At 40.0% G+C, this 22,073-nt stretch overlaps 1 protein-coding gene across 2 annotated transcripts; it reads left to right on the top strand.

Annotated features, from left to right (window-relative positions):
- Positions 1 to 136: 136 nt before the first annotated feature.
- Positions 137 to 21,003, top strand: GTF2H3 (general transcription factor IIH subunit 3). 2 transcript variants are annotated; one of them, XM_068989800.1, is made up of 13 exons: positions 137 to 180; positions 3,650 to 3,729; positions 7,701 to 7,807; positions 8,240 to 8,406; positions 11,546 to 11,608; positions 12,843 to 12,872; positions 13,043 to 13,071; positions 15,439 to 15,513; positions 16,641 to 16,694; positions 18,615 to 18,683; positions 19,085 to 19,220; positions 19,500 to 19,536; positions 19,630 to 21,003. In XM_068989800.1, exons 1-13 carry the CDS (start codon positions 168 to 170, stop codon positions 19,697 to 19,699), a joined length of 930 nt encoding a protein of 309 aa, XP_068845901.1. In that variant the 5' UTR covers positions 137 to 167; the 3' UTR covers positions 19,700 to 21,003. The 2 variants fall into 2 exon arrangements, with proteins under 2 accessions (XP_068845901.1, XP_068845902.1); XM_068989801.1 differs by lacking the exons at positions 15,439 to 15,513; positions 16,641 to 16,694.
- Positions 21,004 to 22,073: the final 1,070 nt, after the last annotated feature.

The following is a 22,073-nucleotide window of genomic DNA, read 5'->3' as shown; positions in this document are numbered from 1 at the left end:
GCTCTACACTCCACTTCCGGCGCTTTGGGGGCGGGGCTGTGGGTAAGGCGCGCGGCCTGAGCCACGCCGTCTCTTACGTCACTCGGCGGCGCCGGAAGTCGAAGTTTGTACACTTCCGTAGGTCGGCTTGCTTGCAAGTGGCTGTTCGCCCAGGGACTCTGGTCGCCATGGTCTCAGACGGTGAGGGCCGCGCCGGCGGGAGCCGGACCCCGGGACTAAGCAGACTTTGCCCGGCGATGACCTACCAAATGGACTGTATTTTGGGGGCTGGGTGGAGCCTGTTTGTTCTTTAAAGGAGTAGCAAATGTATTCATTCGTTCATTCATTCAGTAAATATTTTTGGAGCGCCTCTTAGTGTGCCAGGCGTTATTTCATGCCCTGGGAGATACATAGAGAATATGACAGACTAGCGAAGGGTACAGTCTAGTGAGCGAGACAGACAATAGGCAAGTAAGTAAAAAATAATTTAGAAGGGTGACAAGAGCTGTGACGACAGTATAAAGTGATGATGGTGTCGATTGCGATTCAGGGATGAAACAGGAGGAGCTGCTTTCGATATGGGTCCAGGGAAGACTAGTGATATTCAGACTAAGACTTGAGTGACTTTATAAAGGCTCTGTGAAGGCCTTGTGACAAATTGAGCCAATACATTGCAATGGGAAGACGGAAAGGGGACACCTGCGGGTTGACGAGGGTGGAGACTTTCGTTTATACGTTAAACTACCAGTTACAAAGCTTGATGTCTTAAAGGGAGGAAAAGGAGGCCAGGGTGGTGGGAGCAGGGTGGGATAGAGGGATGAGATCAGAAAGCTAGCTAGCCAGGTGCAGGTCCCTTCTGGGACCAGATCTCTATTTTAAGTGTAATACAAGCCGTTTTAGGGCTCCTAGCAAGAAAGTATTACTGATTTACGATTTTTTTTTTTTTTTTTTTGCGAGATCTTAGTTCCCTGACCAGGGATCCAACCCATGGCCTCTTGCAATGGAAGCATTGAATCCTAACCACTGGGCTGCCAGGGAATTCCCTGATTTACTATCTTAAAAGATTACTTTGACTGCTGTGTGGGAAATGGACTGTGGAGAGCAAGAATAGAAATAGGTCCTTTCAGGGGCAGTAACAATTGTCCATGCATCATTTTTCTGTTTTAATATCACAACTCTATGAAGGAGGCAGATCTGGTATGGCCCCTGTCTGCAAACGAGGAGGTAGAGACCCAAAGAAAGAAATCCACAGGGACATTCCATGTGTATGGATTCACACTTCTCCTGACAGGTGACGCTTTGTTTTTCTCAGGCTTGATAGTAGCAAGGAATGTATGGTTCTGAGAATTGGGGAGTGGAACCTGATGGAGATAAAAGGCCAAAGGCTTTTGGGCAGAGGAGTGAGGGCCTGTGGGAGAGACAGTTATTAAGTGACTCTTCTGTGCTAAACACTTTGTTCTGTGATTTACACAACATTCCTGATTGTCTAAGAAGTCCACGATTAAGAGGGCTGAGTGGGGAAGAGAGGTCGTGTGTACTGTCATCAGAAGAGAGACAGCACTGTGGGTGAAGGAGGCAATAGGGCGTTGAAAAGCCACAGTGTTTATTTCAGTTTTTTTGTTGGAGTATAATTGCTTTGCAATGTTGTGTTAGTTTCTGCTGTACAACAGCATAAAGTGAATCAGCTATCTGTATACAGATAACTCCTCCTTCGTGGATCTCCCTCCCTCCCACCCCCAGTCCCCATCTAGGTCATCACAGAGCACTGCGCTGAGCTCCCTGTGCTAAACAGCAGCTTCCCACTAGCTATGTGTTTTACACATGGTAGTGCATATATGTCAGTCCTAATCTTCCAATTCGTCCCCCCCCAACTGTGTCCACATGTGCCTTCTCTATGTCTGTGTCTGTTCTTGCCCTGCAAGTAGGTTCATCTGTGTCATTTTTAGCCACGATCTTTAGAGTCAAGCAGATCTGTCTTCAGAGCTGGGTGTTAGCTTTGCCACTTGTTAGCAGGCCATGTGACTTAGAGTAAGTTACTTTCTCTTGCAAAATAGGAATACCATATTTCATCTGATCTAAGACAATATGATTATGAAATATGCTTTTACTTTATTTAATATATCACTAAGAGAAAAAATGTGATCAGTCATTAATGGTAGGTACCTTCCTGAGTTCAGCAACTGTCAAATGTTAAAAAACAGGAGGGAGTACATCTTATAATTGGTGAAAGATAGCTTCCCTGGTGTCTCATTGGTAAAGAACCCGCCTACCAATGCAGGAGACATGGGTTCAATCTCTGGGTCAGGAAGATTCCCTGTAGAAGGGAATGGCTACCCATTCCAGTGTTCTTGCCTGGAGTATCCCATGGACAGAGGAGCCTAGCAGCTTACAGTCCATGGGAGTCACACAAGAGTTGGACACAACTTAGTTGGACTCAACAACAACAAGCGAAAGATAGCATTAAGTCCCTTTCTGAGCTGTCAGCAATGGGACAGGAAGATAGGATTACATGTGCGAGGTCTGACACAGAAAGGCTGACATTTCCTCTCTTCTGAGATGGGGGAGCCATCTTCTGAGATGGGGGAACCAGGACTTGTTGAATAAGGAGGTAGCAAGGTTTGGGACCTTGGAGAGTAAATAGGATATGGGTATGTAAGCAAGGCATTGCTGCTTTCTGCTATTAAATGAGCATCCTGGGTTTTTTATAACAGTGTATGCTTACTGGTTCATATGTCTGTCACCTCAGAATATAGTCTCCCTGAGGGCTTGCATCCAGTATCCCCAACACCTAACACTGAAGTGTTTGTTGAATTAATTAATGTGTTAGCCTGTTTTGTTGTGTCTTTCACTTTGTAGAGAGTAGCTTAATTTTTTCCACAATAAAGTCTTTACACACCCATTGCTTTTCACTCTGGTTTTTACCTTTTAAAGATTGGTTACTAATTGTAATTGGCCTTGCTGGAAGGTGATTTGATGTACCTGGAGCCAGACTGATTCTGCGTCTCCCTTTAAATCTCTCTCCACTCAGCCCTACCCCATGCCTGAAATTCTGCTAGTGATTCTTAGTGCTGGTCCATCAGTGCCCTCTGTCCTTGACCAGACATCTGTGATGCATGTATCTTTGGGGTCATAAAATGTTTATTGAGCATCCACCCCATGCTAGGCATTGTGTTCAGAGCAGAGAACAAACAGTGACAGAAGAGACAAAAGTCCCACTGCACAGTGTTCATAGTCTACTGCAGGGGTCCCCAACCTCTGGGACCTAATGCCTGATGATCTGAGGTGTAGCTAATGTAACAATAATAGAAACAAAGTGAACAGTAAATGTAGTGCTCTTGAGTCATCCTGGAATGAACCATCACCCCCCCCACACACACAACCTGTGGAAAAAATTGTCTTCCATGAAACCCGTCCCTGGTGCCAAAAAGGCTGGAGGTGGCTATTGCAGTGCATGAGAGGTGTCAATGTGCAGAAGGCAAGCAAGAGCTCACTAAGGGCCTCCAGAGCTTTAAGTCTAAAAAGAACCTTGATCTTGTGCTCCTTTTGTGATGGTAGCTTATATACATAGAAAGGCATGTAGTGGTGCTTGCTTTGGATTTAATTTACAAATTGGAAATGTTAGCTTTGTTTCACTTTTATGAGGCTAATTTTTTTTTGTTGATATTTGCAGAAGATGAATTGAATCTTCTAGTTATCATAGTTGATACCAACCCTATTTGGTGGGGAAAGCAAGCATTAAAGGAGTCTCAGGTAAGGCTGCTTGGGAAGGCTTTTGGATAGTTCTGATTTGACTGAGTATATGTGTATATTGCTTTTTTATTAAGGTATAATTTCATACCATAAATTCACCCATTATAATGTATAATTCAGTGTTTTTTAGTAAAAATCACAGTAAAGTTGTATAATCACCGCTACTACAATTCCATTTTATAAAACTTCTATTTCCAGAAGGTTCCCTCGTGCTTGTTTGCAGTCGGTCACTGCTTCTACGCCCTAGCTGTTGTTGTTTAGTCACTAAGTCATGCCCAACTCTTTGGGACCCCATGGACTGTAGCCCACCAGGCTCCTCTGTCTGTGGGATTTCTCAGGCAAGAATGCTGGAGTGGGTTGCCATTTCTTTCTTCAGAGGAGCTTCATGACCCAGGGATTGAACCTGCATCTCCTGCACTGGCAGGTGTTTCTTTACCACTGAGCCACCTGGGAAGCCCTCCCCCGTGTTGTAGGCAACCAGTCATCTGGTTTCCGTCTCTCTGTTGCTTTTTCTGGACATTTCATATATTGATTCCATATAATATATAGTCTTTTTTTTTTTTTAATACTTTCTATTTTGAAATAGTTATGGAATCACAGGAAATTAAGACTGGTACAGAGAGGTCTGTGTGCTCTGGCTCCAGCTTCCCCCAGTACTAACATCTTCTGTAACTGCAGTACAAAGAGCAAAACCAGGACATTGACATCAGTACAATCTCCGGACCTTATTCAGATAACAACAGTTTTGCGTGCACCTGTGTGTGTATGTTTAGTTCTTGCAATCTTAGCACATGTGAGATTTGTGTAACTGCCACCACAATCAAGACACAGAGCTGTTCTATCCCAAGGAGCTCCCCGGTGCTCTCTCTATGGTTGTTGCAACTTTCTAGTCCCTGGTACTAATCTAATAATATGTTCTCCAGGTCTATAATTTTGTTCCATAAATAGATCCTATAGTATGTAGCTTTTGATGGTAGCTTTTTTCTTTTATTATTTTTTAAGAGAACCTGAGACCAGGCTGTTTTATTTATTTAATTAATTTGTTATTTGGCCATGACCCAGAGTATGTGGGATCTCAGTTCCCCAGCCAGGGATCAAACCCACGCCCCTTGCAGTGGAAGTGTGGCGTCTTTACTGGGCTGCTAGGGAAATTCCTATCCTTTTTTTAAAAATTAATTACTTTCCTTTATTTTTTTATTTTTGGCTCTGCTGGGCCTTGTGGCTGCATGCAGCTTTCTCTGGTTTTGGTGAGCGGGGCCTCCTCTCTAGTTGCAGTGTGTGGGCTTGTCTTATTGTGGAATGCCAGCGTTAGGGTGCACAGGCTTCAGTAGTTGCAGCCCACAGGCGCAGTAGTCGTGGCACATTGCTTAGTTGCTCTATGGCATGTGGAATCTTCCCGGACCAGGGACTGAACCCACATCTCCTACATTGGCAGGTGGATTCTTAACCACTGGACCACCAGGAAAGTGTCATGTGTCATTTTGATTATAGTCATTCTAGGGTAAGTGGTGGTACCTCATTGTGGTTTTAATTTGCATTTCCCTAATGACTAATGATGTTGAGTCTTTTGTTCATAAGCTTACTAGCTATCTGTATATTTTCTTTGATGAAATTCATATAAAAATGTTATGTCCAATTTCTAAATTCTTAAATTGGACATGTTCTTAATTAAATTCTTAAATTAGACATATTCTCACCATTAAGAACAAGTTATGTACTTGATCGTAACTTTATCAAGTTGATGTACGGTGAGCTGCACATATTGAAAGTGTTATGTCTTCACGTGTGTATGCATTCATGAAATTATCACCACAATCAAAATGATGAAATACAGATCCATGGGAGTTCCCTGAGAGTCCAGTGGTTAGGACTCAGTGCTTTCACTGCTGTGGCCTGGCTTTTGTCCTTGTTTGGAGAACTAAGATCCTGTAAGCGGATCGACGTATCCAAAAGAACAAAACAAAACAAAAGCACATAAATCCATCACTCCCAGAGTTTCTTCATATTCCTTTGAATTTCTCTCACCCATCTCTCCCTGTTCCCTCCTGGAGGTAGCCACTTATCTGCCTAATATCACTATAGATTCATTTGCATTTTTAAGGTATGTATATACCTGGAATCATGGAGAAGGTAATGGCACCCCACCCTAGTACTCTTGCCTGGAAAATCCCATGGATGGAGGAGCCTGGTAGGCTGCAGTCCATGGGGTCGCTAAGAGTTGGACACAACTGAGCGACTTCACTTTCACTTTTCACTTTCATGCATTGGAGAAGGAAGTGGCAACCCACTCCAGTGTTCTTGCCTGAAGAATCCCAGGGACGGGGGAGCCTGGTGGGCTGCTCTCTATTGGGTCTCACAGAGTTGGACACGACTGAAGCGACTTAGCAGCAGCAGCAGCAGCAGCATACCTGGAATCAAACAGTATATATAGTTGGTTTTTTGTTATTGGGTTTTTTTCTTGTTTGGTCTACTGGTCTGTTGTTTTTACTCAGCATAGTTACTTTGACATTTGTCCATGTTGCTATATGGATCAGTAGTTCATTTCTTGTTATTGCTGAGTAGAATTCCATTGTGTGGCTGGTCCAGCATATCACTACATATTATCATACTCTCCAGGAAGACTGTCTTACTTTGAACTCTCATCAGTGGTATATGAGGATTCCTTTCTTTTTTTGGTACTAACACAAGATGCTCTGTTTCCTTATTTTATCTTTTGCCAGTATGATGCACCAAAAACTCTCTGAGTCTTCTTTTAGTATATCTAATGGCCCTTTGTATTCCTCCTTTGTGTTTTCCTCTGGGGGAGTTTCCCACTTTCTTCTTTGGGTGTCCCTTCTTTTTTAACTGGATTGTGAACACTCTTTATGTTAAAAGGTTAACTCATTGTCTTTCGTGTCTTGCAGTTTTCCAGTTTGTAATTTGCCTTTCACTTTGGTTTAGTTGTTTTTTGTTGTGTGTAGAAATTTTAATAGGTTTGTTTTACATTTTAAGAAATAGAGTGAGTGAAATTTATCGGTTTTGTTTTCTCCTTAAAGTATTTCTTTCTTTAGTAATATTAATATTTGTCAGAATGTAAATTCCATGAAAAAAAAGGGTCTTCACATGGCACATAATAGGTTCTTAGCATATTTGGTGAATGAATTAATTGAAAGACTTTACAATTACCCATTTAATCAATATGTATTATCTATTCTATGTGTAGCAATAGTTTGCTAGTAATTTTATCACAGAAGATGTGACATGTTTACTATTCCCTGAGCGTTATACAAAAAACATTTGTGGAATATTGTACTGATGAGGAAGTGGTCTCATAAGTAAAATTAGAAAACTGTAGTTTCTTTTTCAGATTTGGTGATCCATATTTTTGCTATGAATACATTTATTTATGAACAAATAAGTTGTATTGATTAACAGTATAACAGCTGGAACAATAACAGTGAAAATGAATGTCTTTGCTTGTGATTTCTTGTCTCAGTTGGAATTTTAGTCTTTCTTGAGTTTCTATTTCAAATTAGACAGTTTTGATTATTGGGGAGGATGAAATTGTACCTGGTAGACAGTTCTGTATGGGAGGAGAAAGAAAGGACGATTCTTGATAACTAGCATTAGTAAAGATTGATTCTACTGACTAAATTTTGTCTAGGTCAACTGGAGCACAAGTCAATCATCATGTTTATAAAAAATGACCATATCTCCTCCCGCTTCCCCAGTTCCATCCCATCCCCCAATAGTAGCTCTTCCTTCCTTTTGCTCTCTTCCATGAGACCTGACCTGCCATGTGTTGTTTTTCTAAGCAAGTCAGAAATGGGCAAGTCTCTGCTGTTCAGAATCAGAAAACTATACCTTTCCAATGTTTTTGCTTATGACCTTGGAGAAGGGAACTCCAGAGCAGATTTTTAGCGTGAATAATTATCTGACATAGTGATTTTGGGTAGCTGTTTTAGATTCTTTTGTCTTCTCTGTTTCAACAGTTTACTCTGTCAAAATGCATTGATGCCGTGATGGTGCTGGGAAATTCTCATTTGTTCATGAATCGTTCCAACAAACTCGCAGTGATAGCAAGTCACATTCAGGAAAGGTATGACCATTGTGATTACTCTTCCTCCTCAGTGCTTAAGGACCCTGAGATGAGATATTACTGGGGTAGATAAACATACCTCAAATAATGAACTGGTAGTAAATTAGAATTTGGTAGGAATTCTCTTCAGTTGTCATCTGAAGAGTGAGAACCACCGGAAAGCGTTTCAAGAGGCTGTAACTGAGTACCTTCTTTATTTCTCTCATTTTTTAAGAAAACAGTGGAATCATCAAAACATTCCATGGTGGGTAGACTCATGTTTGCCAATTTGCCTGTTTCATACATTTTGTAAAACTGAAGTTTATGATGGACTCTTGAGATTCTGGAATTGGTGTGGTCTTTGTTATCTCTGCTGAATTTTATTTTGATGTTTAGTGAGGGCACTGAGGCCTGGTATAACTAGGGGGTTTTTTGTCTGTTTTTCTATTTCAGTCGATTCTTATACCCTGGAAAGAACAGCAGACTTGGAGACTTCTTTGGAGACCCAGGAAACCCTTCTTCTGAATTTACTCCCTCAGGAAGTAAAGATGGAAAATACGAGTTGTTGACAGCAGCAAATGAAGTTATTGCTGAAGAGATCAAAGATCTAATGACCAAAAGTAATTGCTTTCAGCTTTTCTTCCTCCCATTATTGCTATTTGCAGATGGAGTTGAATGTGGAAGTCCATGAGGTTTTGAGTCCAAAAGTTTGAGATTCTTGATATTATTTACTTAGTTTTTTTTCTCTCTCTCTCTTTTTAAAAATCATGCCCACAAAAGCCTGTGTGATGCTTACCTGACCTCTGCAGCATGGACACTGGTCACCAGCCTCCACTTGAAACACTCTAGTGTCTGAGGATAGCCTGTTTTGACCCATTTTTCCTCTTTCTCAGACCATTCTTTCTTCCATTTTTGACTTTCCCTTCATCTTGTTTCTTCACTTTTTAAAAATATTAATTTTGTTCATTTATTTTCAGCCGTGCTGGGTCTTTGTCTCTGCACTCAGGCCTTTCTCTAGTTGCAGTGAGCAGGCTTCTCATTGTGGTGGCTTCTCTTGTTGCTGAACACAGGGTCTAGGGCCCGTGGGCTTCAGTACTTGTGGCACACGGGCTTAGTTGCCCTGAGGCATGTGGAATCTTCCCAGACCAGGGATTGAACCAGTGTCTCCTGCATTGGCAGGCAGATTCCTAGCAGGGAAGTCTATCGTTTTATTTCTTTAAAAACTGGTATTTTTTTAATTCCACACCGTGTTTTTCTTCCTCTTTATGTTCTCGTCCAACCTCCCCATTAATTGTCATTTGTGTGTGAACACTTCCCAGTCTTTGTCTCTGATCCATCCTTTCTTTCACGCTGCACATGTCCCCACTGAAGTGTCCCTCAGCCTCATTAATAAGCCCGAGACTAGTTTCATTTTCTTTCCCCTCAATTACACCACCACTTCATTTTTGTCACCCCCTTCCACCTGCTTTTCCAAAAGCTTTCATTTTGACTGCTTCCTTCTAAACCAACATCTAATCATCTATAAAATCCTATTACTTTAGTCTCAGAAGTACCTCCAAAGTCTGACCCCTTATTACCTGCCATATAGCTCAACCATGGGACCGCTGACATCTTGGGTGGGGGAATTCTTTGTTGGGGGTGTTTCCTGTGCTTTGGAAGATAACAGTTAGTTGCTCAGTCATGTCCCACTCTTCGCGCCTCCATCGACTGTAGCCCCCAGGCTCCTCTTGTTCATGGAATTCTCCAAACAAGAATACTGAAGCAGATTGCCATTCCCTTCTCCAGGGGAGCTTCCCAGCCAGGGATCGAATGCAGGTCTTCTGCATTGCAGGTGGATTCTTTACCATCTTAGCCACCAGGGAAGCCCTTTGGAGGACACTTACTTGGCAGCATCCCTGGCCTCAACCAATTGGATGCTAAAATATCCCCCAGCTGGGGCTTCCCAGGTGGCACAGTTGTTAAAGAATCTGCCTTGTAATGCAAGAGATGAAAGAGACACGGGTTCGAAACCTGGGTCAGGAAGATCCCCTGGAGAAGGAGATGGCAACCCGCTCCAGTATTCTTGCCTGTAGATCCCATGGACAGAGGAGCCGGTGGGCTGTGGTCCATGGGGTCACAAAGAGTTGGGCGTGACTGAGCACACTTGCAGGTACAAACCAGATGACCCTCTTGGGGCACAGTTGCCCCGGTTGGATCATTATAACAGCTTCTTTCTCCTTCTTTCCCCATTCAAGTCCTTTTGCTCAACCCTCTAGAGTTATCATTCTAAAAATCAGAATTAGTATTCCCTGCCTCAAAGACTTTTGCTAATTCCCTGTTGCCTGCAGGCAGTGGTTTTAAACTGTCTCCTTGTCCAAATCACTGGTAGGGAAAAGGCAACTCTAGAGACAGTGGACCAGTGATTTCTCTTGGGACTGAGGGGGAGCAAGAAGGGACTGGGAATGGGCCTAAGTGATCTTTTGGAGTGATGGAAATGTTCTACAGTTGGATCATGGTGATGATTTCAACTCTAGAAATTTACTGGAAGTCATTGACTTGTGCACTTAAAAAGAGTGAATTTTGAGATCTGTAAGTTACACCCCAATAACATGAAATACTGGACCCCACTTCATCGTTTCCGATTCAGTGGGTCTAGGGAGGGTCCGGTGCTTTGGATGGTGGCTCACACGGTAAAGAAACTGTCTGCCAATGCAGGAGACCGAGACCCAGGTTCGATCCCTGGATCGGGAAGGTCCCCTGAAGTATGAAATGACAACTCCCTCCAGTCTTCTTGCCTGAAGACTTCCGTGGTAGAGGAGCCTGTTGGGCTACACTGCATAGAGTCTCAAAGGGTCAGACTCGACTGAGCATAGCACAGCACCGCACCAGGGAGGACCCAAGAATTTGTATTTTTCTTGAGTTTCCAGGTGATGTTCCTCCAGCGGGTTCTAGAATCAGATTTTGGAAACCACTGGCCTCCAGCGTAAAGGCCCAACTTCTCAGTACAGTGGTCCAGACCTTTCCCAGTCTGACCTCCTCGTGGGGCATCAGCACTCCTGGACCAGTTTCAAGCCCTGTTCCTACAGGGTGTTAATCTGGACTCCCACCTTGTTGAACTGGATGTTTAGAATTTTGATTTTTATGAGTGATTTTTTTTTGTTGTTGTTTTTTTTACTCAAGTCTCCAGATAAGCTGTGAACTTTGTCCCTACTTCCCACAGCCAGGGTATTTTCTCCAGTCCTCTTTTCACTGGTCCAGCTTTTGCGGGGCAGTGGGAAGGAAGAGGTGATAGCAAAGGCTCAGAGCCTAGCCAGGGACCTCTGTGCAGGCTGCCCTCGGTCACACACAGACTTTTGTACTACTCGGATCGTTGAGAAACCAGAACCTTCCCCAGTAACACTAGGATACTTTTTAGTATTTATTTTTATAACAAAATTTACCATTTTAACCATTTTTCAAGGTACAGGTCAGTAGCATTAAGTACATTCACACTGTTGGGCAAACATCAAAACTATCCATTTCAAGAACTTTTTCATCATCCCAAACTTAAAATTTATACCCATTAAACAGCCATCCCTCATTCCTCCCCATTCAGCCCCCAACCACCAGGGTATTTTAAATTGAGAAAATGTTTAACAGTTGCTTATCTGTGTTTATAAACCCCAGTTTTGAAAATGTTATCTGATTTCCTTCATGTATATGAATGCTTTGGTTTAAAAATGATTTTGGTTCAAAAAAGTACATAAATATTCTCTTTTTAATGCTTTTTGTTATTTATAGGTGACATAGAGGGTCAACACACAGAGACTCTGCTGGCAGGATCCCTTGCCAAAGCTCTTTGCTGTATCCTTGATTTTTTTTCTTTTTTAATATGTGTCTATTTATTTTATCTTTGGTTGTGCTGGGTCTTTGTTGCTGCCTGGGGGCTTTCTCTAGCTGTGGCGAGCGGGGGCTACTCTGCACTTCAGTGCTCTGGCTTCTCACTGCCGTGGCTTCTCTCGTTGTGGAGCTTGGGCTCTAGGGCGCGCAGGCTTCAGTGGTTGCAGCACGTGGGCTCAGCAGTCTCAGCTCAAGGGCTCCAGAGTATAGGCTCATTAGCTGTGGCACACGGGCTCAGTTGCCCCACAGCATGTGGGATCTTCTCAGACCAGGGATCGAACCAGTGTCCCTTGCATTGCAAGGTGGATTCGTAACCACTGGACCACCAGGGAACCCCTGCTGTATCCTTGGTGTTTTAATCATTCAGAAGTTTGTTTTGTGTTTTCCTTTAATAAAGACACCTTAACTTGTGATATTTCTTAGAACCATGGATGCCCACATTACTGGAAGGCATGTGTATTCTAAAGCAGAAGATAATAAAAATGCTTTAACATGTTTTTAGGAGAAGCTGTAAGAATGAGAAAACTCTACTTTCTCCAGTATGTCTTAAGAGCTCACAATGAATTATTCTTCAGGATGTTTCTCTGTTTATTATTAGACAGATTAAAACTTTTTTTTCCTTCTCTCAAGTTAGAAACAGTGTTTGATTTTAAAAGCCTTTTACTGACCCTGGGGCTTATTAAATGAGCAGCTGGTTCTCCCCAGGAGAATTAGTTATTTTGCCTACCTTTATAAGCATGTTGATAATCTGTTTGTGTGACATTTTTTTCAGTCTTATGTAATTTAATTTGTTTAAATCGAGTGATCCCTCCGTTCCCAGACTGTGACTGGGGGTGTCTGATTGTCTGTGTATGGTTTACAAATTCGTCATCTCATTTGGTTGGTGTATTGATTTACTTGTGCCAGTATTCAAATCTAGGACATGATAGATAGCTGTAGAACAAGCAAATCTATTAATTTTAATTTTCTTGGAGAATAATCATATTTCGGTCAGGTTGCAAAACCCACTTGATTGCAAAGTCAGTAATTGGAAGCTCCCAATCTCTTTTGTGTGTTTATTGTGAGTCATGGAGCTTTTCCTTTTTTTCAGGTAGGTGGATGCTGAATTTATTTAACTATGATTTGAATTTATTTGTTCTGTTTACTGTTATTGTTTATGAAACAATATTTTAAAATTCCTTAATTCTAAGAAAATAAGACATTCATAGAATGAACAAGGAAGTTAAAGGTGAGAGCCTGCAATCTTCTATGAGACTGTAGTTTTTTGTTTTTTTTTTGAGACTGTAATTCTTATTTTACTACTGTAACTTTGAGGGACTGTTTTAAAATTGGTGAGAAAACTTTATATATAAAATGTTTAGTGAGATTCAGTTGTAATCTGTTTTTATCTCTTTATAGATAATCAGGAAATGAAATCAAGGATATTGGTAAGATTAAAAGAAATCTGTACTATATTTTTATACTAGCCAGAGCCAGTTAGAAAACAGACTGAGAAATAAGACCCATTTATAATAGAAGCAATAAATATTAAGATTCCAGAGTTAATTAACAAGTGATGTATAAAGTTGATTATGATGAAAAACTGAAATTCTTAGAGACATAAAAGTATTGAATAAAAAGAACCATATTTTTTTCTTTTTTAATGTTTTCAGTTATTTTTATTGATGTATAGTTGATCTACAATATTATATAGCTACAGGTATATAATGTAGTGATTTGCAGTTTTTTAAAGGTTATATTCCATTTATAGTTATAAAAATATTGACTATATTTCCCATGTTGTGTAATATATCCTTGTAGCTTTTTTTGTCGGTAATAGTTTATACCTCTTAAATCTCTACCACTGTGTTGCCCGTCTCCTCTTCCCTCTTCCCCACTGGTAAATGCTAGTTTGTGGAGAGCCATATTTTATTTTTGAATGTCAGTTTGTCTAAGATTAAACTGTAAGTTCAGTGCAATCTCAGAATATTAATCAGATTTCTTTTTTCCTGGCAGAGTGGGGGGATTTAAAAAAGTCAATAAGAGTTTACCTAAAAGAATAAATCAGTGGGTATAGGCAGGAGCTTTCTGAAAGAGAATAGTAAGCAGGCACTTGCTCCAGTTGACTTAAAAACACACAATATTATTGTTGTGAGTTTAAGTTTTATTCAGGGTTTTATGAGCATTATAGCTCAGGAGACAGCCACTCAGCTGTCAAGAAACTGTCCCAAAGAGGTAGAGGAGAGACCAGTTTTTGTGGGGTTTTTTTTTTTTTTGGCTAGGAAATTCACACAGTCAAGCATACGTCTTGGTAAAAGATGACTGCTATTCACAAAGAACAGATATCTCAAGTTAGTGATTTTATTGCTTTTCTATTTTTTCAGTTCTTGCCTACAAAGAGGCAGGAATCTGGGGTTGTTGAAATTCTTCCTGAGATACCCATCTGACTGTCTAAGGGCCTGTTTATCCAAAGCACTGAGTGCCTCATCCTGCCTTTCATCCTGGACTCCTTTCAGGGTGCGCGGTCGGTGGGCAGCTGCAGTGGGTTCCCATTTAACCCTTGGAGAACTGGGTGGGGAGCAGTGCTCTTTGTTCTTCTTTATTCACACTCCTTTAGGCATTCAGACACATTATAAAGCTACAGTAACAGTGTGGTTCTGGTACAGTAGTATGCAAACAGATAAGGGGTACATAGTGGGGCTTGACACAAGATAAATGAAACACTTCAAATGTGTGGGAAGGAAGTGGATTATTCAGTAAAAGATACTGGGCCAGTTGGTTGGCCATCAGGAGGAACACAAAACTAGATCTCACTGCTTACCCCTAAGCACATTCTAGTAATGATCAAACATGTCAGTGTAAAAATTCGAGTCATAAAAGTGCTGGAAGGAAATATGTGTTTATCATCTTCAGTTGGTGAGTATCTTGCTAAGCATGATGTAAAACTTTAAAAGGAAGCTTAAGACCTCAAAAAAAATAAAACCCCCAAAGCAAGGATGGGAAAAGAAAAAATCTATTAGGAAAATGTGTTTTCAACATAACTACATGACAGGATTAATGTAATATTTCTAAAATAAAAAAGAGCTTTTGTAAATTAATTTTTAAAAGTCAGGGTTGACTCCAAAGGAACAGGTGGGAAACATGAGCAGTCTGCAGAAGAGGAAATGCAAAGGACCAGGTAGCGTTTGGAAACATGGCAGCCCTACTAGTGGTTCTTCTCTTGTGTCGCCCATGAGAGGATAAATTAGTACAGCTTTTCTCGAAGGCAGGTCAGTAATATGTATCAAAATGAAATGTGCAGACACTTAGTAATCCCACTGGTTATCTTAGGAGCCAGTCAGTTATGCAAAGGGTAGATGGGCGTATTCATCACAGCATTGTCTAAAATTGAGGTTTGAAAAAAAAACTGAGATGTGGAAACTGCTTAAATGTCTTCTGTAGGTAATTGGTTAAATAGTCAAAACCTAGGAACTCAGCATGAAGGATGATATACACTCATATTTATTGACATAAGGTTGTTTCCCCCAGATATTGGGGACTGCAAAACAAGGTTGCAGAATACTAGGGTATCATCCTGGGTGTGTGTGTGTCTGTGTCTGTTGGATGTGAATGTATATACATGTCCACATAGACGCTCTTTAGAAACCATTAACAAGGATTATCTCTTGAATGATAGGATTTGGGGGAGATTTTTAATAACTACAAAGATAAATTAGAAAGATGACATTGACTGTAGTTTGTTGTATACCGTGTTGACATTTGAGTAAGAGTACTAGAATGTGGCTGAAAGGTATTAACACGCATATGATTTTTAGGTGATTAAGGCTGCAGAAGACAGTGCATTGCAGTATATGAACTTCATGAATGTCATCTTTGCAGCACAGAAGCAGGTGAATCGAGAGCCTTCTTTTTAAAGAATATTGCTTTCATAATGAAGGAGTTAATTTTACTGTTTGAATGGCCTGCTTAAAGAAATAGTCTGACTGAATACTTACTAAGGGATTGGGAATCTGGAATCCATGTTTTGTACTAGTCATTTTTCTATTTTGAGTCCTGCACCCTTGAGAATCTAGTGGATCCCCAGAAGAATATGCACTCAAACTCACTTTTGTTTATAACTACATGTATAGTTACAACCCTGTTTAGCCCATCCTTAGACTTCAGGCTAAGAATCCTGAGTTTTATAACAGTTTGCTGCATGTGTGGTCTCAATTTCTTTTGTCTTTCTGCTTTAGGGAGGTTTTAGGTAGCTCAGTGGTAAAGAACCCTCCTGCCAATGCAGAGATGTGGGTTCAATCCCTGGGTCAGGAAGATCCCCAGGAGAAGGAAATGGCAACCCACTCCAGTATTCTTGCCTGGGAAATCCTACAGAGGAACCTGGTGGGCTACAGTCCATGGGGTGGCAAAAGAGTTGGATACAACTTAGCAACTAAACAACAACAATAAATATTTGTAAATAACTCAAGTGTTCAGATGAGTTATCATTAATGCATTTTCTTCTTTGACATGTTGAAAAAAACTTTCTTAAAACTTCAGTTTAAAAAATAAACAACACTTCAGTTTTGGGATATCCCTGATGGTCTAGTGGTTAGGGCTCCATGCTTCTATGGCATGGGATATAGGTTTGATACTTGGTCAGGAGACTAAGATCCTGCATGCTGTGGTGGTATGGCCAAAAAACTTTAAAAAAAACCAAACTTCCGTTTTAACCTAAAATGCTGCTATAGTCACCTGTAAAGTTTTCCGTCTTGGAGTGGCAGCATGATATAGTGAAAAGGCCATGGACTTCGGGGACAGGCAGGTTGGGGGTGACAGTATTATTTGCCCTTGGCTCTGTGACCACCACCCAGCCAAGGCCTGGGTGTTTCAGTGTAAAATGCACATCAGATATCTACTTGCAGTGTAACCATGCATATTAAATGAGTCGTTTTAAGAATAGAGTCTGGCATATAGTAGGTTCTCACTATAAGGTAGTCTTCACTATTCCTGTTAATATTTTTTGAAATGTCCATTTCAGAATATTTTGATCGATGCCTGCGTGTTAGACTCCGATTCAGGACTCCTCCAACAGGTATATTTTAAATGAATGCTTGATGGTGGTTCTGAAAGCATAGTGAGTTCTGTTACCTGTGATAAATGCCTCTCACCTACCAGTCTTCACACAGCTTTAGGGATTATCCCTTATGATGCTTTAGATTAGAGCACCAGCATCTCTCTGGTTCTTTTGAAATTCTTATTTATATTCTACATAATGATTTGATTGACTTTGTAAAAGTATTATAATTCACTCATTAGAATGAATTCAAGCAGCACAGAAAAGTATTTTTAAAAAGAGTAGGAAAAAAAAAAAAAAGAAAAATCTTTTCAAATCCTTTCATCCCGAGGTTATTGTTAATGTTAGGTGACCAGCATGATCGCTCTATACATACAGATGGAAGAGTAGATCACTAAGCAGAGCATTTTATAAAAATAGGATCCAGATCTGTGCTGTCCTTAATGGTAGCCATATGACTGTTGAGCTCTTGAAAAGAGTCTGATCTGAATTGAGAAGTATGTGAGTATACAGACTGAATTTCAAAGACTTAGGATGAAAAACAATGTATAATATCTCATTAATGAGTCTTATACTGGTTACATGTTAAAATGATAATGCTTTGAATATATTGAGTTATATAAAAGATGCTACTAAAACTTTATCTCTTCATTGTTCTGTTTTATGTGGCTAAAAAATTAAAAATTATGTATGTTGCTTATATTATGTTTCTCTTGGACAGCACTGTTAGATGTTACTTTTAATCAAAACATGAAAATAAGTTTTACTTTAACTAAAAAGGAAAAGGAAAACCAGAAAACTGGAAATAAGACTGAAGACAATACTAAACTTTTGATAAATGCTTTTTGATCACAAGGAACATTATTTCCTAAAAGATCAGTTAAAAGCATTAAATTACAGAAAACTTTGAGTTTAGGTTACTGCTGGGGATTGACTGGGGAAGAGGGGTACAATCAGAAAGTACACCAGCCTCAAAAGTTCTAGGATTGTCCTGTTTCTTAAGCTTGATGATAGATGCATGGTGTTTATTGGAATGTGAAGTGGTACAGCCTCTTTGGAAAATGATCTGAAACTCCCTCAGAAAGTTAAACATAGAATTACCAGTTGAGTCTGCAATTCCATTCTTAAATATTTATTCAATGAAAACATGTCCACACAAAATACTGTCCATGAATATTCACAGTTGTGCTATTCATAATAACCCGGAAGTGCAAACAACTCAAATGCGTATCAGTGGATAGACGGATAAACAAACTGGTCTGTCCATGTGGTGGAATATTATTTGGTCATAAAAAGGAATTGAAGTACTGATACATGCTACAAGACTACAATATGAATGCACCTTGAAAACTTTATGCTAGGTGAAAGAAGCCAGTCATAAAAGGACATAGCTTGTCTGATTCTGTTGATACAAAGTGTCCAGAATAGGCAAGTCCATGGAGACAGAAAGCAGATTGGTGGTTGCCAAGGGAAAGGAGTGACTGTTAATGGGGATGTAGGGTGATAAGATGTTCTGCAACCAGATAGCGGGGACAGTTGCACAGCTGTGAATATTCTAAAAATTAGTAAATCGCACACGTTAAAAGGATAGCTTTTATAGTGTGTGAATTACATCTCAAACTGTTAACTGGAAAATATGATAAGAGTGAATAAGCATGGCAGGAATAAAAATTTACCACCAGCAAACAAACAGGAAAAAGGACTTGCAGTGTCTTATAACTGCAGGCTTCCAAGGGTGAAAGGGCATGGACCAAGGGGAAGACACAAGCTGTTTGAACATCTGGAGAGGTGGCTGCAAGTTTCGAGTCCTCCCTCACTCTGGGAAGAGACACCCTTTTAATTTGCTATGTTGTAGACCTGAAGAGTTGGTGGTGAGAATGACCTCCGTCTGTAAAAGCTAGTGCACACGTGGCAGTGAGTCCTTTGTGTGTCTTACAGGCTTGTGACATCACAGGGGGACTGTACTTGAAGGTGCCCCAGATGCCTTCCCTTCTGCAGTATCTCCTGGTAAGGAAACGTCAACAGCGAACCTAATGCCTTGAGTCAAGAGAGACCCTTGTTTCCTGGGGAATGAATGGGAACAAGACGGATGATGCCTAGTAACTGGAAGAAAGGAGTAGAGGGGTGACCTAGGGAATTCCAGCTTCCAGTAGTCTTTGGACCGTGTAAGTTCTATGTAGAATGTTGTATGACTGTTTACAGCACAGTGCCTGTGTGTGGAGGTGTTCAGTAATTGTGGAATGAAAAATAGACATTTCTCAACAGACATTCAAGGGAAATCCAGTTTAGTATTCTCAGTGTTTACTAGCTGATGTCTAATATCTATATCTTGGCTTCTGGTTGTTTTCCCCTGTGTTTTAAATAAAAATTTTGTGGTCATTTTTTGTTTATTTGTTTGTTTCATATAGTGGGTTTTTCTTCCTGATCAAGATCAGAGGTCTCAGTTAATCCTCCCACCCCCAGTTCATGTTGACTACCGGGCTGCTTGCTTCTGTCATCGAAATCTCATTGAAATCGGCTATGTCTGTTCTGTGTGCTTGTCAAGTAAGTTCGTGTACTGAGTTTTTCTTTTTAACGTCTTTCTTTGGTGGGGGCCAGGGAGCACTGTGTGGCATGTGGAACCTTAGCTAACTGACCAGGGATTGAATACGTGCCCCCTGCAGTGGAAGTGGAGTCTTAACTCTTAGACCACCAGGGAAGTCCTTACTGAGGACTGAGTCCATACTCAGTTTTTCTATGTTGGAGGGGAGTGTGCAGAAGATATCTTCAACTGTGCTGCTTCTAAATCATCCTGGTGTTTTTTTTGTTTGTTTCAATGTACAGTATTCTGCAATTTCAGCCCAATCTGTACCACATGCGAGTAAGTATCTTTGGGGTTGTGTGGCTGGCTCCCACTTACCAGAGATTTAGAGCACTAAAAAGTGTTTTATTTTTTTTCTGTGTCTTATTTCAGGACAGCCTTTAAGATTTCTCTGCCTCCTGTACTGAAGGCCAAGAAAAAGAAACTGAAAATGTCCTCATGATAATAAAAATCATTTCCCTATCACTTAAGGCTGGTTATAGAAATTATATGGCAGAATCTTTGTTAGGGAGGCTCTGAAAAAAATAGAGATATGTGTAAGATAATGAGCTTTCTTACAGGAAATATTGTGAAACATCATCCTTATCCTGTGCTTCTGGGGGGCTGATTTATTTGAGGGAGTCATTCTATGCAATATACCCTAAAGTCTTTTCTGGCTGGTTTTTGTCCAGAAATGGGGGAAGAAAGCACAAATTTGAGACTTTTTTTTTTTTAATGAGATGATCATTTGTCAAAGACAGTCTGTCCTGACTGATGGAAGGTATCAGAACCTACCGAAGTCTGGGTCCTTACTGTGAAATGTACAACATGAAATTTGGACCCAGTTCTGGAAAAAAGTGACTATTTATGGAGTAATGGCATCAATCAAGATAGAACATCTTACTTGAGTCAACACTTAGCTTCAGCAGTATTCATGTAAATAAAGTCCTTATTTTCTCAATTGAGATTTAGCTCCATTTATGATCAGGTATTTATTCTTTTGTCTGACAGCACATTTTGAACAGTTACCTAAATGAGAGTTTGTCACTGAGTATCTCCAAAATCTGATTTTAAACGAGTATGGAAAGCGAGTACAGTAGTCAGGGAGGAACTGTTTTTTCAAAACCAGTTGTGTGAAGAGCTTATTTGTGAAAGCCAAAGTCTGGGTTCGCAAGGGGAGTTTCTTTGGGAGAATGGATTCTTTCAAGCTAAGTGTTGCCCCACATAGAATTCATTCCTTTTTAGAGGAGGGAAAAAGCGTTAATACTGGAGAATGGTTCTTTGGAAACTTTGGGCTTAATACTGAAAACTTGTATCAATTCAAAAGAAAAATTATTTGTAATTTCAACAGTAAACAACTTATTTTTCTATGTAACCTGGAAGTTACTAAAAGTCCTTATAAATTCCAGCATAGTGTAGGAAGGGTTTTCAAGAATGGTGGCCAGTTTGATTTGTTTTTAGAAAATATACTGACAGAAACCTATATGTGTATACAACATTATATATAAATAAGATTTTAATTTTCTTTTGATACCATCTCAAAAATTATCTCAAATATTTAAATAATTTGGTATTTGGTTAGATTATTTCAGGTAGGTTTTATATTCTGGATTTACAATTTTGTTAACAGATACACAAAGATTTTGGTGGTCACTTTCCAAGTATTTGTTAATCTCTGAGTTTAAGAATGTCTTTTTAAAATATTTAATGTTTCACAGCCTAAGTGTAATGGAGATCACTATTTTTAAGGCTAGGAAATAAAGCATCATATATCTAAAGATGACTAAATTCAAACAAGCTTATAAGGTTTGTTACTACTTTTTCATTTGAAATGTTTTGTGAACTGTCTTAATTCTGTTTAAATTTTAGCTGTTGTGTTTATGGTTTATTTTGTATAAATTTTTATAATAAAATAATTAAAATTTTCATATTTCCCTGAGTTATTTCTTCTTATTGGTTATTTCTTCTTATTGGTTATTTCATGCTCATTCATCTTCAACTGTGTACTTTTTAACTGGGTTTGTTTACATGTCAATTTTTTATTCAACTCTGAAGAACTTTAATTTCAATCTTGCTAAAACTATACACAAAAATATTGTTACAAATACTATACAACTATAGATTGGTATGAAGTTTTTAATAGAAGATTTTTTACGCACCGTACATGGATTCTGCCCGTGAATTGGTTTACCGCTCATCTAATAGCTAACAAAATGAGTGAACATTTATTGAGTACTTACTGTACATCAGGCATTAGGCTAAGCTTATTAGGTGTGTTGCCTCACTTCTCACACAACCCTATTTGGGAGAGACTATTACCTCCTTTAAAGATGAGGGGCGGGGGGAATACAGCTGAGGAAACCTAAGATTAGAGAGGTTAAGTGACTTTCCCAAGATCACTTAACATAAAGGAAGGTGAAATTCAAACCATGCAGTCCAGCCTCAGACCCTGCACCTTTAAGTCACCGAGCTATGATAACGCTTGCGATCCTTTGAGGCTGCTGACATAAGAAAAATGAATTTTTTTTTCCCCAGGCAGAATTTTGGTAATTTTGCATCTGTTCTAATGGTGCTAAAACTTCGTGTGTGTAGTTTGAGAAGACCTACTTTCAGAGATCTGAGAGCTCTATGTGGTGGTTGTTCAGTCGCTAACTCCTGTCCCACTCTGCAACCCCGCGGACTGCAGCACGCCAGGCTTCCCTATCCTTCACTGTCTCACTCTGTGTGGTAGAAACAGACAAAACCTCTGAAAAACGGAGAATAATAAAAACAATACAACAGAACAATTACAGCGCTGCAACTTCACCCCCTTTTTGTCCCTCCCCCCAAATTCTCAT

This window comes from Capricornis sumatraensis, chromosome 17, assembly GCF_032405125.1.
Source record: "Capricornis sumatraensis isolate serow.1 chromosome 17, serow.2, whole genome shotgun sequence".
In the NCBI taxonomy this organism is placed as follows: Eukaryota; Metazoa; Chordata; class Mammalia; order Artiodactyla; family Bovidae; genus Capricornis; species Capricornis sumatraensis.
This window is presented reverse-complemented; position numbering and strand designations above follow the sequence as displayed.

Excerpts from the sequence above, each read along its gene's own strand:
- GTF2H3 (XM_068989800.1), top strand. Across the intron at positions 7,808-8,239 it reads GCAAGTCACATTCAGGAAAG|TCGATTCTTATACCCTGGAA; the intron begins GTATGACCATTG and ends TTTCTATTTCAG. Across the intron at positions 13,072-15,438 it reads AAATGAAATCAAGGATATTG|GTGATTAAGGCTGCAGAAGA; the intron begins GTAAGATTAAAA and ends TATGATTTTTAG.